The sequence below is a fragment of the Taudactylus pleione genome, unplaced genomic scaffold (assembly GCF_031769625.1).
Source record: "Taudactylus pleione unplaced genomic scaffold, aTauple2 ptg000592l, whole genome shotgun sequence".
Classification (NCBI taxonomy): Eukaryota; Metazoa; Chordata; class Amphibia; order Anura; family Myobatrachidae; genus Taudactylus; species Taudactylus pleione.
In genome coordinates this window covers 2409703-2424244 of record NW_028284994.1, presented here as the reverse complement: position 1 = coordinate 2424244, position 14542 = coordinate 2409703, and the positions used below count along the sequence as shown (strand labels likewise).

At 40.6% G+C, this 14542-nt stretch overlaps 1 protein-coding gene across 1 annotated transcript in view; it reads left to right on the top strand.

Annotated features, from left to right (window-relative positions):
• The window catches only part of LOC148481203 (vomeronasal type-2 receptor 26-like), a 173549-nt gene that overhangs the window by 145650 nt on the left and 13357 nt on the right, over positions 1-14542 (top strand). The window contains exon 3 of the mRNA XM_088453817.1: positions 10539-10656. Within this exon, the coding sequence (XP_088309943.1) occupies positions 10539-10656 (118 nt within the window). The remainder of the gene's footprint in view (positions 1-10538; positions 10657-14542) is intronic.

Genomic DNA, 14542 nt, shown 5'->3' with positions numbered 1-14542 from the left:
ATATCATATAAAATGCAGTAGTAGATCCTGTCAAAGCGAATGAAGGGCTTGATCTACAAGTCCCACATACTTAGTGGAATCACTCTGTTTCAGCTCCTCCTTCAGTTTCTCCAGCTGCTTTTGTAAAAGTCTTATTAGGGGAATGACCTGACTCAAGCTGGCAGTATCTAAACTAACTTCACATGTGGAAAGTTCAAAGTTTGAGAACCTTGTACAACACAGAAATTATTATCCACTACACTTGACTAAGGTGCATACCCACTCCCCTCCCTATGTCATAGGCCATAGTGGAGCCTTGGATGGCCTTTTTCTGCTCCTCCATCCACTGTATAATATAAAATGCAGTAGTAGGGTATATGTTGTCATTGACCTGCACCTCTCAGCTTGTTGTTCACCGTTACCCTCATAGGGTTATCTTTACTTGTGGTCTTCCTTTCATTTGCACTTTCCTCTGCAAAATCAAGCATTGAGTATTTCTCCATTCCTATATATTGGAGTCCTATTACAGCAATGATCCAGCTTTGTTTTTATTCACTTTTGCACATTCCTATACAAAATGTGAACTACTGTATGAATGGACTGTGACCATATACATCATGGTCATCATAGCATATACTGTTTGTCTAGAACCATGTAGTTTTTCCTACTCACATAAAGAGATGTGCACTGACCCCGTGTTTTGGTTTTGGTCTTGGATCTGGATCTCCCCTGGTTTTGGATCTGGATGGGTTTTGCCAATACCATACCTCTGAGTTTGTTTGTCTGTTTTGGTTTTGGATCTGGATTTTATCTTAAAAATCATGAAAACAGCTAAAATCACATAAAATGGGCCTTTTTTGTTCCTTTAGTATTATTAACCTTAATAACATTTATTTCCACATGTTTCCAGTCAATTTTGACCACCTCATATATCACAATATTGATTTTTTTCATCTAGTTAAAGGCCAAAAGGTTGCATCCAGCTAGCTGGCTCAAAACTGAGTGAAAAATAAAGTTGAGGAATGTGCAAAGATGATGGTTGGTGTACCCCTTGAGTATTGAAGAATAAATAATTGATCCAGCCACTGGCTGAATAATTGGTAATTGGTGCAGCCCCTGGCTGAAGAATTAATAATTGGCATAGCCCCTGGCTGAAGAATTGATAACTGGTGCAGCCACTGGCTGAAGAATTGATAATTGGCGCAGCCCCTGGCTGAAGAATTGATAATTGGTGCAGCCCCTGGCTGAAGAATTTATATTAGTGCTGCCCCTGATTGAAGAATTAATAATTGGTGCAACCACTGGCTGAAGAATTGATAATTGGTGCAGCCCCTGGCTGAAGAATTGATAATTGGTGCAGCCCCTGGCTGAAGAATTAATAATTGGTGCAGCCCCTGGCTGAAGAATTTATAATTGGTGCAGCCCTTGGCTGAAGAATTAATAATTGGTGTAGCCCCTGGCTGAAGAATTGATGTTTGGTGCAGCCCCTGGCTGAGTAGTAGTGGAATACAGAGCTATGATTAACAGAACCAGTCCTGCAACAGCCGTGAGTTCTGGAACTCTTGGCAGGTTGTGGCCATTACAGCCTTGAGGGCTGGTGAGGAGTGACAACAGGTGGCATTTGGCCCATGAAGCAGGAAACAGTGTAGCAGCCTAAAGGGCTCAGATGAACCCTTTGCTGAATCTCACTGTTGTGCGACTTATGCCATTGGGTTGACTCAAGCAGCAGTTGGTTCATAATTTTCTTTAAAAATAAATGATAGGGACATGCAGGAGATGTTGTTTGTGGCCATTCCAATTTATGGACATTCATAAGTTAACAACATTAAACATATCAGGCAGCAATGCCCCAAACAGCACATAATGCAAAAGAAAAAGGTGCAAGATGGAATTGTCCTTGGGCCCTCCAACCCTCCCTTATGTTGTATATGAAACAGGAAATTCACAGTTTAACAAAGCAATCACTTCAGCAACAGGGACTGCCACTTGTGGCTGAAATGATTGGTTTGTTTGGACCCCCTACAAAACAAGCTGCCAATGCACAGTGGACATTGGTGGCAATGATCCCATACACAAACTGTCTTTTCACAATGCATTAGATATCGTCATCATCATCCCCATCATAGTATGCATCCTCCTCTTCTTCACATAATATGAATTCATACCCACAGGAATCCACCATTACAAGTCAGATGCTAATGTATTTTGTAGACTTAAGGGCTATTAAATGTCTTCCTCAAGGAATTTGTAATTAATTTTGATGAACATCATCTTTTCCACATTTTGGGGAAGTAACCTCCTACGAAGATCACTGACAAGGTTCCTGGCTGTGCTGAAAACTCTTTCAGAGTACACATGGGAGGGTGGGCAACTTAAGTTCAGCAAAGCCAGTTTGTGTAAGGGACTCCAAATTGCCTCTTTTTCCTTCCAGTAGGGAAACGGACTGAGTGACATGTCTATTTGGATGCCATACCTGAAATAGTCATCCACCATTCTCTAAATAGTGACCATATCAGACAAAGTCACGGTAGACATGTCACTCATTGTAGGCAGTTCTTTTAGACCCAACTGGATGTCATTAAATTTTGCTGACTGATCACCAGCAGTGGGTCTCTTAGGAAAATTTAGTTTTTTCCTGGCAGTTGTAGAATTTGAAGGAGGAGATGCTGCCTTGTTAGGTTCCGCTTTAGCTGGCAATTGTTTCACCACCAGCTCTTTGCATCTATTCAGATTTGTGTCTGTCAGAAAGAAAGAGACATGGTATGACTTAAACCTAGGATCAAGTATGGTCGCCAAAATATAGTAATCTGATTTCAAGAGAGTGATGACCAATGGATCCTGTCAAAGCAAATGAATTGCTTGATCTACAAGTCCCACATACTTAGTGGAATCACTCTGTTTCAGCTCCTCCTTCAGTTTATCCAGCTGCTTTTGTAAAAGTCTGATTAGGGGAATGACCTGACTCAAGCTGGCAGTGTCTAAACTAACTTCACATGTGGCAAGTTCAAAGGGTTTGAGAACCTTGCACAACACAGAAATTATTATCTACTCCACTTGACTAAGGTGCATTCCCACTCCTCTCCTTATGTCATAGGCTGTAGTGTAGCCTTGGATGGCCTTTTTTCTGCTCCTCTATCTACTGAAGCATATAGAGGGTAGAATTCCACCTAGTTACAACCTCTTGCTTCAGCTGATGGCAGGGCAAATTCAACAGTTCTTGGTTGTGCTGCAATCTTCAACATGCAGTTGCTGAATGTCGAAAATGTCCAGAAATATTTTGGGCCACCAAGAGCATCTCCTGTATGCCCCTGTCATTTTTTAAACAATGTTGCACCACCAGATTAATTGTGTGAGCAAAACATGGGATGTGATTGAATTCTCTCACATGTAATGCTTGCACAATATTGCTGGCATTGTCAGAAATCACAAATCCCGAGGAGAGTCCAAGTGGGTAAGCCATTTGCAAAGATTTCCCTGAGTTTCTCTAAGAGGTTCTCAGTGGTATGCCTCTTACTGAAACCGGTGATACACAGAGTAGTTTGCCTCTGCATGAGCAGGAATTTGTTAGCTGTTGTTACTGCTGTTTGCACTGTTGGAGGCAATACACTTACCTAGTGGGCTGTCACAGTCATATAATCTTTAGTGTGCCCTTTCCCACTTGTCCACATATCTGTGGTTAGGTGGACAGCTGGCACAATTGAAAATCGGTGAACATTAATATGTTTTTTTATGCCCTTGTACAGATTGGGAATTACTATTCTAGAAAAGTGGAATCTAGAAGGCACATTGTAGCGGGCACACAGAGCCTCAATTTACTGGGTAAAACCCACTGCATTAACAGCTAACACATCTAATACCAACATAGCTGTTATGGCATTAGTAATCCGCTGTTCAACTGGGTGTTTGCTATCATACTTGTTTGCCAATGCAATGGATTATGTCATAGTCAATTGTTTGGTTGCACTTGAACTACTAAAAGTAGTTTTCTTCCTGGTCCCTTTCTGTGATGAAGATCTACTCATAGCAACAGCAGCAGGTGTAACACTCACGGATCCTTCAGAGGAACAACTGATAGGAGAGGAGTCAGTCCTTATGATATTGGATACAGGACTACTTCCAATCACCAATGAAGATGTTGAAGATGATGCAGGTGTTGGTGGTGGATATTGCAGGTGCTTGGATCCAGATAGAAAGGAGCAGCTTGGTGACACTGGACTGATTGTTGTTTTTTGTCCTCAAAGTTTTAATTTCAATACCTTTTCCAATTTGATGAATGTGCTACAAGTGACATAATGCAGAGGAGGTTCCAAGATGGTTAAGGTCCTTTACTGTTACTTGGCAATGGTCACAAATGGCTTTGCAAAAGTTGCCCGGATTTGGGTGGAAATTATTCCACACTTGAGAAGTGGATTTTTTGGTCCTTTGCCCAGGCATGGCAACAATGGGATTTTTCCCACCATGGGCAACAACTGTTGCCTGATTTACAGTTTTTACACAAACATCCTCACCATCAACATCCTCAACATGCTTTTTGTTATTGTCAACTATATAAATATCCTCCTCATCCTCCTCATGCAATTCCACAGACGCATCCTTGATTTCTATGTCAGAAGGCACACAAATGGAGGTATGAGGATGCTCTTCAAGCACAGTTTTTCTAGAAATGTCAGGCTCATAAATGGCAACAGTGGAAACACTTGGAATCTCCTCGGGATTTGTGATTTTCCAGTCATTTTTCCGGTGTCTTACTCGTCTTAACAATTAAATTTTTTTTGGACCTTTCCTTCAAGCAGAGGGCTTAAATTATCATTAGAGCCTTCAGTCATCATAAATACAGGCCAATGCCTTATCATTTCCTAGGCACTTTGTGTAGTGAATGGCATATTGCCAATTTTTTGGTTCTATAAAGCTGACTTAGCTTTATTGTTTTTTGCTTTAACAGGGTAAAAGTTGATTTTTTTTTAGCCTGACTTTATGGCCTCTAGAAAAAAAATTGTATTTTACTTGGCGCTCAGTCCACCTAAAAATGTCAGCATCTATTAGTGGATGTTTGCTAATATTACATCCAAATAAAGAGAAAACCAAGCAAAATCAATAGTAAGAGGCGCTGCTCAAATATAAATAATTTATTAAGAATTTACAATGTCACTAATATATAAAAATATATTTATTAAATTAATAATCCTTTCTAATTATTTAAATCCAAAAGGCCATATATTAGACATGTACATACAAACATTTATCACATAATAAGTATTAATTAATATCTTAAAAAACAATACATTCAATATGTAGCCACTTGGTATACATTAACCACACTCCCTTATTGTTAATAATTTGTATCCAATATGTAGCAACCACTAAATTTATATTGATCACAATCTCCTATAATCAATAATTAATATTACAGTTAATTAATGATCTCAATCTAATCCAGTGAAAATTAATATCTCTGAAGACAATATATATATAATATAAATAAGCCACTTAATAAGTAAATGACCACAATCCTTTGTTGCCAAAAATTGCTGTTCCAAATAGCAGTAATTGGTAGTCTCAGTCCAATTCAATAAGGTTAGTAACTAAGCATGCCTATTACTTATTGATTTTAATAGTTACCACATGTGGCTTATTCCAAGTTGTTTCTACGACCTTCCTTACTATATCCAAATGATACTATTAATTTATTCACTGTCCAGATTCATGGAGTATAAATAGAATGTATATCCATATTTAATCATCCTCCTTATACACCTGCCATAGTAGTGTCCCTTATTAGCATGTGTTGCATCAGAGCTGTCAGACATGTCCTCACGAGGATCACCATTCAGGCTCCTCTCAGTCATGGGTGCTGGGACACAGGCTCTCAGCAGCAGCACCTGCCTCAGGCCTCCCCTCAGCAGCAGAGGCACAGCCACCATGTTCTGTCCTTTGTGCAAACCGTGCCAGCTGATGTCAGTGCCAGGGTATTAGGTGGGACCCACCTCACAGGTGGAAAAGAGAAGTAGCTGGGGGTGATGATGGGAGGGTACTGCCTCCTCCACTCTCTTTGTTATTTCATGTGACTCCACAGTGCCCCACGAAAATACTGCCTAGGGGCTCCATCAATAATGTATATTTAAATACATACAGAATATAAAAATCTCACAAAATGCCCCCCCTCACATAGCTCTCCTCCCCTTACTCAGCTCTCCTCCCCTCAAACACACAATGCACCCCCTCACTCAGTACCCCTTGCCCCCCAGCTTTCACCCTCATCTAATTTCCTCTGAAAAAGATGACCCCCTCACACATATACAGATCTCACTTGGACCTACCCACAGCTCTTTCCTCCCCTCAGCTCCCATTCCCTACTCAGCTACACCCTGACACCCACAGTTTCCTCACTCAGCAACCCCCTCTCACGCACAGACTTTTCCTTACTCACTAAAAATCCCCCCAACACAACTTTCTTCCTCCTTACTCAGATTCCCCACTTCACACACACAGATATTCCCTCCTTATACATACCCACCCACACACAGAGCTCCTCACCTTAACAGAGCACCCCTCCCTTCACACACATATATCACCTCCCTTACTCAGATTCTCACCCATCCTCATTGTAGCAGGGTTCAGGAGATCAGTTGTGCTGCTGAGCTGAGAGATCTGTGCCTCCATACTGGGGTGGTGTTTTAGGTGGAGCCACAAGCACCATTCTGCCCACACATTCAGGCTAAAGCTCAGAAGACACTCTGCCCTAGTCGGATGGCTGTTTTACAGCACCCAGATGCTGACTGCTCTGCATGTAAGTTGTCCTGGTGCAGACTGGAGGAGGCAGAAGCTCGTAGCTCAATGCTCCTCTGTGGGTTGGCACTGACCAGCAGGCTGCCTCTCAAGAGGGTGACCTGCTTCTGAGGTTTGGGGCCACATTCATCAGGAGGCCACTCTTCTTGACCCTTCCTCTGCCAAACATTCAATTTGACAGGTCAGGTTAGGTGCAACACAGCACAGTTGGGAGAGTGGAGGAAGCAGGGGACCCAGCCTGGGGGAATGGCAATACACAGAGGAAGCCATGGTGGGGAGGGTCTGTGTGAAGAAGAGCAGCTCTGCCACGCATCCCTGCAGGATTCGGCTACCTGTCATGTAGCTGGCACCAGCAACAACTGTCTCAGTAGTAGTTGCAGGGAGAGTGCATCTCCTGCTTGGCGCCTCCCTGCAGTGCAGGCTTTGCTGAGTGGGTTGCGCTGGCCCTGGGTGTGACTAACACACACACACACAATTTTTTTTTCATTTGAACCATGGGGTGAACCCCTTAAAGAACCAGCAGCCCCTTGACAGAAAGCAGCACAGCACTCCTTCACACCTACACCAATGACAGGTGTGGCTAACATGCACAAAAAAAAATTGGGGGGGGGGGCAGAAGCCCCTTGACAGACAGCAGCATAGCACCCCTGCACACCTACGCAGATGACAGGTGTGGCTAACACACATACAATTTTTTATTTTTTTATTTTATTTGAACACTGGGAGTGAACCCCTGAAAGAGACAGCAGCCCCTTGACAGACAGCTGCACAGAACCCCTGCACATCCTACGTCGTTGACAGGTGTAGCTAACACACACACAGAAACATTTTTTTTTGGAACACTGGGGTGAAACCGTGAAAGAGGCAGCAGCCCCTTAACATACAGCAGCACCGCACCCCTGCACTGATGACAAGTGTGACTAACACACAAAAAATGTATTTATTTTTTCACACTGGGAGTGGGTGATGAGCACCCATGAAGGACAAAGCACCATAGCACTACAGCCAGCCAGTTCCTATGGACAGGAAAACAGCCAGCCAACCCCTAGGCACAGGACAATAGCCAGCCAGCCCTTATGGACAGGATAACAGCCAGCCCTTATATGGGCAACAGTAGCCAGCCTCTATGCACAGCATCAGAGTGCAACAGCAACAGCACAGATCACAGATCCCAGCTCCCTCTCTCCTACCACTTCACTCTCCACAGCCAGAAAGAAAAAATGTCAGTGATCACGGTACCTTTATAGAATCCAAAAGCCACAAGAATCCAATAGTGGGATGATGTCGTTTTGTGCCTTGTTTTCAGATCAGAGTCAGGCAGGAAAACTCGAGCTGATTTTGATCTGCCTCAGATCCCTGGAGTTCCGGTGGGTTTGGTTCTCAGGGAACCGAACACGCTTATCCCTATTCACTTATAATACCTACTTTAAATCTATCTGTATTTGGAGTCAAATTTGTTGGCCCATCACCAGCAGCCAAAGTCCAAAAGTCTAAGGATGGGGGTTGATTTGCATGCCCCATTTGTTAATGGTGCTCAGACTGACAAATCAGTGTGAACTGCTCCATTATCATATGTTGATATTGATATAGGCAAACTATGAAATCATGGAGCCTGTAATGTAAAAGTAAGCTGACAAAATTATAATGTTTATATGAGTTTATTGAACAAAATGATCAGTGAGATGTTGCCAATGTCCACAAAATCTCTGAGCCAACAACAACAACTATTATCTTAAATGAATCCTCCAGTGTCAGGCAATTAGCAGCCCTCCAGCTGTTGTTGAACTACACATACTATATGAGCATACTTGCAAAAGTTTTAGCATGGGCAAGTAGCAAAACTGCAGCAGGACAATCTGGGATGTGTATTTCTATAACAGCTAGGGGACTGCTTATTGCCCACAACTAATTTAAAGCCTGTCCCCCTAAGTGATGGCTGCTTAGGGGGCAAAACTTAATACCACACCATTACACTCTTGATACAAAAAACAATGTTACCGACTTTAGCGCTACCATATGTTACTTTAATATATCATAAAAAACAGATAAATCAATATGAAAAAAACTCTTTTTGGATAATGTTACTCCTTGAGTCCTCAGTAGAGCTGATTCAGATGGTAAATGCACCATTTTGCATAAAAAGTTATTGACCTTATGTAACAAATGAAAATTGATTGATGTGGACATGCATGTACAGGTGAGCGTGAATTTATTGCCAACACCACTTGGGTGATACATTCCTGACACTTTCATTAAGAAAACAATTTCCTAAAAATTATGTAAAAGTACAAAGAACAACCAATAGTGACATTCTGTATGTAATTGCTGTATTGATGTGAGCAACTGATAACACAAACACATATTCATATTGGATCTTAGACATATTTCTCAAACACTTTGGTTCTTCTGAATTTTTCTTGTATTCCAAACCAGCTTAATACACAGAAATAAAAACAAAAATAGCAATATTAGTGCATTATTCCTAATGATTTATAAATCAGCACATACAAGACAAAATATTTATTGATTATTATAAAAATATTATAATTATCCAGGGAATTAATGTACCCAAAGTCACTGATTAGAGAGTTATACAGAAGATTCTGTTGATGGCAAAAAGATTGAGAAATATAATTGCTCCTAAATCAGTGTTTCCCAAACTTGGTCCTCATGGCCCACACATAGTCGAGGTACTTATGATATCCATGCATGAGCACAGGTGGCTTAATTTTTGTATTAGTCAGTTTGATTGACCCACTTCTGCTGAAGTAGAGATATCCCTAATTTCTGGACTGTGGGCCTGATTCTGACCTGCTCGCGAGTGCAGGACGCTCACAAGCGGGTCGATGGTGCACTAATGCGCATGCGCATGATGGAGGGAGCTCCATCGTGCACATGCACGAGACCCGGAGAGCGACTGGGATTCCGTCGCTCAGGGTCTTGCACCAAAGGGGGAGTGCTGTCGATGGTGAGTGACAGCATGCCCCCTTTGGTGGGCGTGCCGTGGGCGAGGCTGCCGGATGGAGGCGTTCCCATGGGAACGCTTTCCGTCTAGGTCCGGCCCCACTGACATCACTAGTGATGTCAGTGGGAGTGCTTTTGGCTCTGATAGAGTCAAGAGGCCGCTCCATTTTTAGGTAGAAGGGCCCTGATTCAGAGCGAGCGCTATGGTCAGAGCATCCGGCTCTGAATCAGGCCCTGTGAGTGGTCCATGAGGATGGGGTTAGGGAAACACTGTCCTAGACACAGCAGCAGGCAGCTTTGTAATGCAACCCTTGCTATTATGCAAATGCAGAAGGAGGTATATGACACCTCCTGCTAAATTTATGATCCCAGCATTGTGCTGGAGGTGAAAGTGCTGGGATCACCATCGTGACCATCTGTGGTTGATGGTCCCATAGGTGGATGGAGCTGGTCAGCTGGACAGCTGAGTAAGCCTCAGCTTAATCAGGCTGCCTCTATGTCCATAGGCTTCAATGTCAATTAATTTGAAGAAAAGCACAGTCCAGCATTACATTTTCCCACATACCAAGTCACATGGACAACAGTTACAGCTGCTGGAACTTTTGAAACAAATAGTCATGAAAAATTCACATCTGTTTTTTTTACATTGACTAAAAAAATTATACAAAATTCACTGTGACAATATCATCCTGCTTCACAATGTTCTGGAAGATTGGGTATACTGTTTCAGTGTTGTCATCTTTTTAAATAAGATGGTAATGATCAAAGGCTATTAAACCAATATAACTTTCACTTTTTTATTTTAATAGGTGCCACGAGGTCGATGTTCTGAAAAATGTCATAATGGTTTCAGGAAAGCTCCAAATGGAGGCTATCATGTATGCTGCTATGACTGTGTGCCATGCTCAGAGGGAGAAATATCCAATGGTATTTGTACAAATATTATTTTGCTTAGCAAGTACAAATGAAAGGCAGGGAATACATATGCACATAAATCGTTTGTCACTCATAAGCATCCCACAAAATGTTATTCAACAACTATATTGTAAGGAATTATAGGATATTCCAGTAGAGATGTGAAGTTTGGTTCTCCAGAAATCTCAATCCACCCAATTTTCTTGAATTTGGAGAGATCCAGTCACAGATCTCCTTAGGAGATAAGGAAATATCAAGGTCATGGTTCAGAATTTCCTGTGGTTCAGAATTCAGGTTTCAAATCTGAATTTTTAGGATTTTGAATACAAAAAATAAATCATTTAGCAATATTTATAAATTTATAAAAAAAAACACAGATCCAAAGCAAAGACATGATGGTGGTTATGCAAAACAAAAACACAAAGATGAATCCAGATAAAAAACCAATATAAAAACATGGGTTAGAGCACATATCTATATTGTACCCACTATTGATGGGTATTCACCTAAAGAAAGACATTGTGAAACACAGAAACATGTGGAGCTCAATATACATTATTGTGACTCTGTTTTGAGCAGCGGCTCACAACTTACTTTCAGGTCCCGACTGTCACTAGGAGCCTGGGATGCCAGAGCATGGTATAAGTAGCACTCTGCATGCCGTGTCCTGGACATCTCTATGAGACTGAGACACAGTAATCATGCTTTTGGTCTCGGCTGATTAAAATCACAAGGGACATTCTGCTTCAAGCAGCAACACAGTTTCTGCTTAATTACAGTAAGGGTGTTGGGCTGTGCAGGAACTATGATTGTCTCCTGCTACTATTAAAAAGCATGGAGGGCTAAACCTTCCTGTCAGTGATAGCTTATGCTCCTATTTAAGCCTTTCTGGGTCTGTGTTTCTGGAGACCCCTAGTCTAATAGGAACATGAATCTTGTCTCTCCAAACCTGGAGCCATTGTATATTTATAGCGTCTGCATTCTTAAGTAAAAAGTTACCATATGCAAGCTATTATATCCTGCTCCAAAAGATTTATTAACTCTGCTATTCACAGCGATTGTCCAACTCTGCCATTCAATATTATCACAAGCTCATCAACCATTCACACTGACTGTTATCTCTGCATTTGTACATATTTGCAAGCTGCATCTGCCATTCACAATGATTATACACCTCTGCAATATAACCATCTGCTACAATATATTATCATCCCTGCTCTGTGGTAGTCCTGTAGGAGCTGTCTGCACTTATTTCTTGTTGTGCCTGTATATTTCCATATAAAAACTACTCTAGCCAAATATCTTGCGATCACCAGAGTATTGTATAAGTTCTTACTGTCCTGAGTTTTAAGACCTGGTGGCATCCTAAATACCAGTAAGTGTATCTTACTCTGAGGGAGCAACGAGTAGCTGTTATCGGCAGATGACCATTGTAGCGTGGTTTTAAAGGTCTTATACAAATACTCTGATGTTTCATAATATTATCACCAGCCCATTAAGTGCTGGAGTTAGTTTTATGTCAGTATGGAACCTGCTCCGCCAGGCCCTGACCAAATTCTGGAAAATCAAATCCAGCATTTAAGACAAATGGTACAAGACCTGACATTTCAAGTAACAAATCAAGAAGTTAATTGTAGTATGGCTCCTTCCTCTCCAGGAGCTGAAATTAAACCCAAAATTAATCTTTGTGACTGCTTCTGCAGTGACCAGAAACAATTTTTCAACTTCAAATTAGTCTGTAAATTATATTTTCATTTAAGGCCTATTTCTTCTGGTTCTGAAGATCAACAAGTAGGAATTATTATTTATCTCTTACAATGAGACCCACAAACTTGGGCTTTTGGGTTAAACCCTAACCATTCAGCATTACAATCTGTGGACACATTCTTTACAGCTTTTGGCATCTTATACTGTATGATGACCCAGACTGAGTTGTATTGCCAGAATCACATCTTTGCACTCTCAAATGGGATGCAATTCTGCTTAGGTTTATTGCACAGAGTTCAGAAGATGGTCCACTGACAGTGCTTGAAATTACTCAATAAACCAGGGGAAAGGGGAAATGGGAACATGTAATTTGAGCACAGTATTTTAATATAAGTATGGATAGGTAAATGATATAAAAATGTCCACGATTATCATAATAAAACCCAATACTGGGTACACAGAAAAAGTATATAAATCATGTGGAAGTGCTCTCCTAGAGAGTATAATTATACATGTCAAGAGAAAAAAGAAGAAAACTCTCTTTTTTTGGAGGCACTCAATTGTGGATATTATATATCAAATAATAAAAATTAACTTTTATTAGGTATATATAAAAATAACATTATAGGATCTAAAGCTTATGATCATACCCCCTAATAATAGTTCAAAAACTACCAAGGGTGATATGCAATCAAAAACATGAATCAGACAAAACATATAATTAAAAGTAATATCACAGATGTAAAGCAAAGTGAAATATTACAAAATGATCACAGATATAACCACAAATATAGTAATATAAGCTTCTGCTAATATATCTGGATATAGATTACAATGGTAAAGAAACCTGATTAGATGATCCCGTGATTAAACATGGCATAAATAAATAATCAGCAAATAATTGATTATACTAAGATTTTTTAAACATCAATCAGGTAATATAGTGCAATGACCAAATAATGAAATAATGGCACAATGGCCAATCAAAGTGCTTGAAATGACCCAGCTTTACATGGCAAATTCTGGCTTGGCCTCTCTCAGAAAATCAATAATTTCCTAGTCCAGTATTCAGTCACTCAGTTTCAATAAAAATTGACAGGCACATTAGGAAACATAGGATGAAAAAGAGCTGCCTGGCTTTGTAAATTATTATAGATGTTCTATCTGTGCCTTTTATGCACTGGCTGCCCCAATCACTGCCTTAACAAAAAAATAATCTATTAATATTCCTTCCTATACCTTCTAAAATTGTCACTATTCAGTGTTATGAGATGCACAAGAAATAAATGCTTTCAGACTTTGAGTGTGGTTCCAAAGCACAAAAAGATATTATTCAATATAAAAAAACAGATGGTTACACACTGTGATATAAATACAATTAGTGCAAGTAAATCATACAGACCCAAGGTATAGTTGTTACATACGCACGTGCTCTGGACCCAGATATCGGTATCAGCAAAAGAAACCTACATCAACAGCACAGCAAGAAGACTCACGACTGGGGTCAAAAGTGCACATACATATACTTACAGGGATAGGCAATACAATAGAACAGATTGGCATGATTCCATTGGTTCTCCATCATGATGCTTCTGTTACAGGATATTTCATAGGTCAATTCAAATGAACACAATTCAGCCTCCAACAGCCCTTTGTATCCTTTTTCCCTCTGCATGCTAATCTAAGCTGATAACATTACAGAGTACATTTTAATGTTTTAACCCTCTATAGTCCATAATTTGCAGATGCATGTTCCAATCTTCTCACCGATGATACCGGAAATCTGTTGAGACACAGTGGATCAGTACAACACCAAACACGGTCTGCTTATCATGTACTAAACCTTAGATATCAAGAGACTTAATTCAAGACAAGCACGCTGGGCATTATTCTTTACCCAATTTAATTTAATTATTACATACAGACCCGGGTCTAAACACATCAAAGTAGATGCCCTATCATTTCTTCATGAACAAGATATAACAATTGCTAAAAAACCTTTAATTCCTGAGTCTTTTGTTCTTCTCAGAGCATTTACAAATGACATCCAGGAGCCTCTAGATCTTTGGAATTACTAAACCATTATGTCTGGTGGTGTTCTGTCAGTCAAGATTCAATAATTTGTGCAGTCTTTTGAAGTTGGTGCCAGGAACAAAACTGCTTGCATCTGCCCTATAGGTCCCCTCATGCG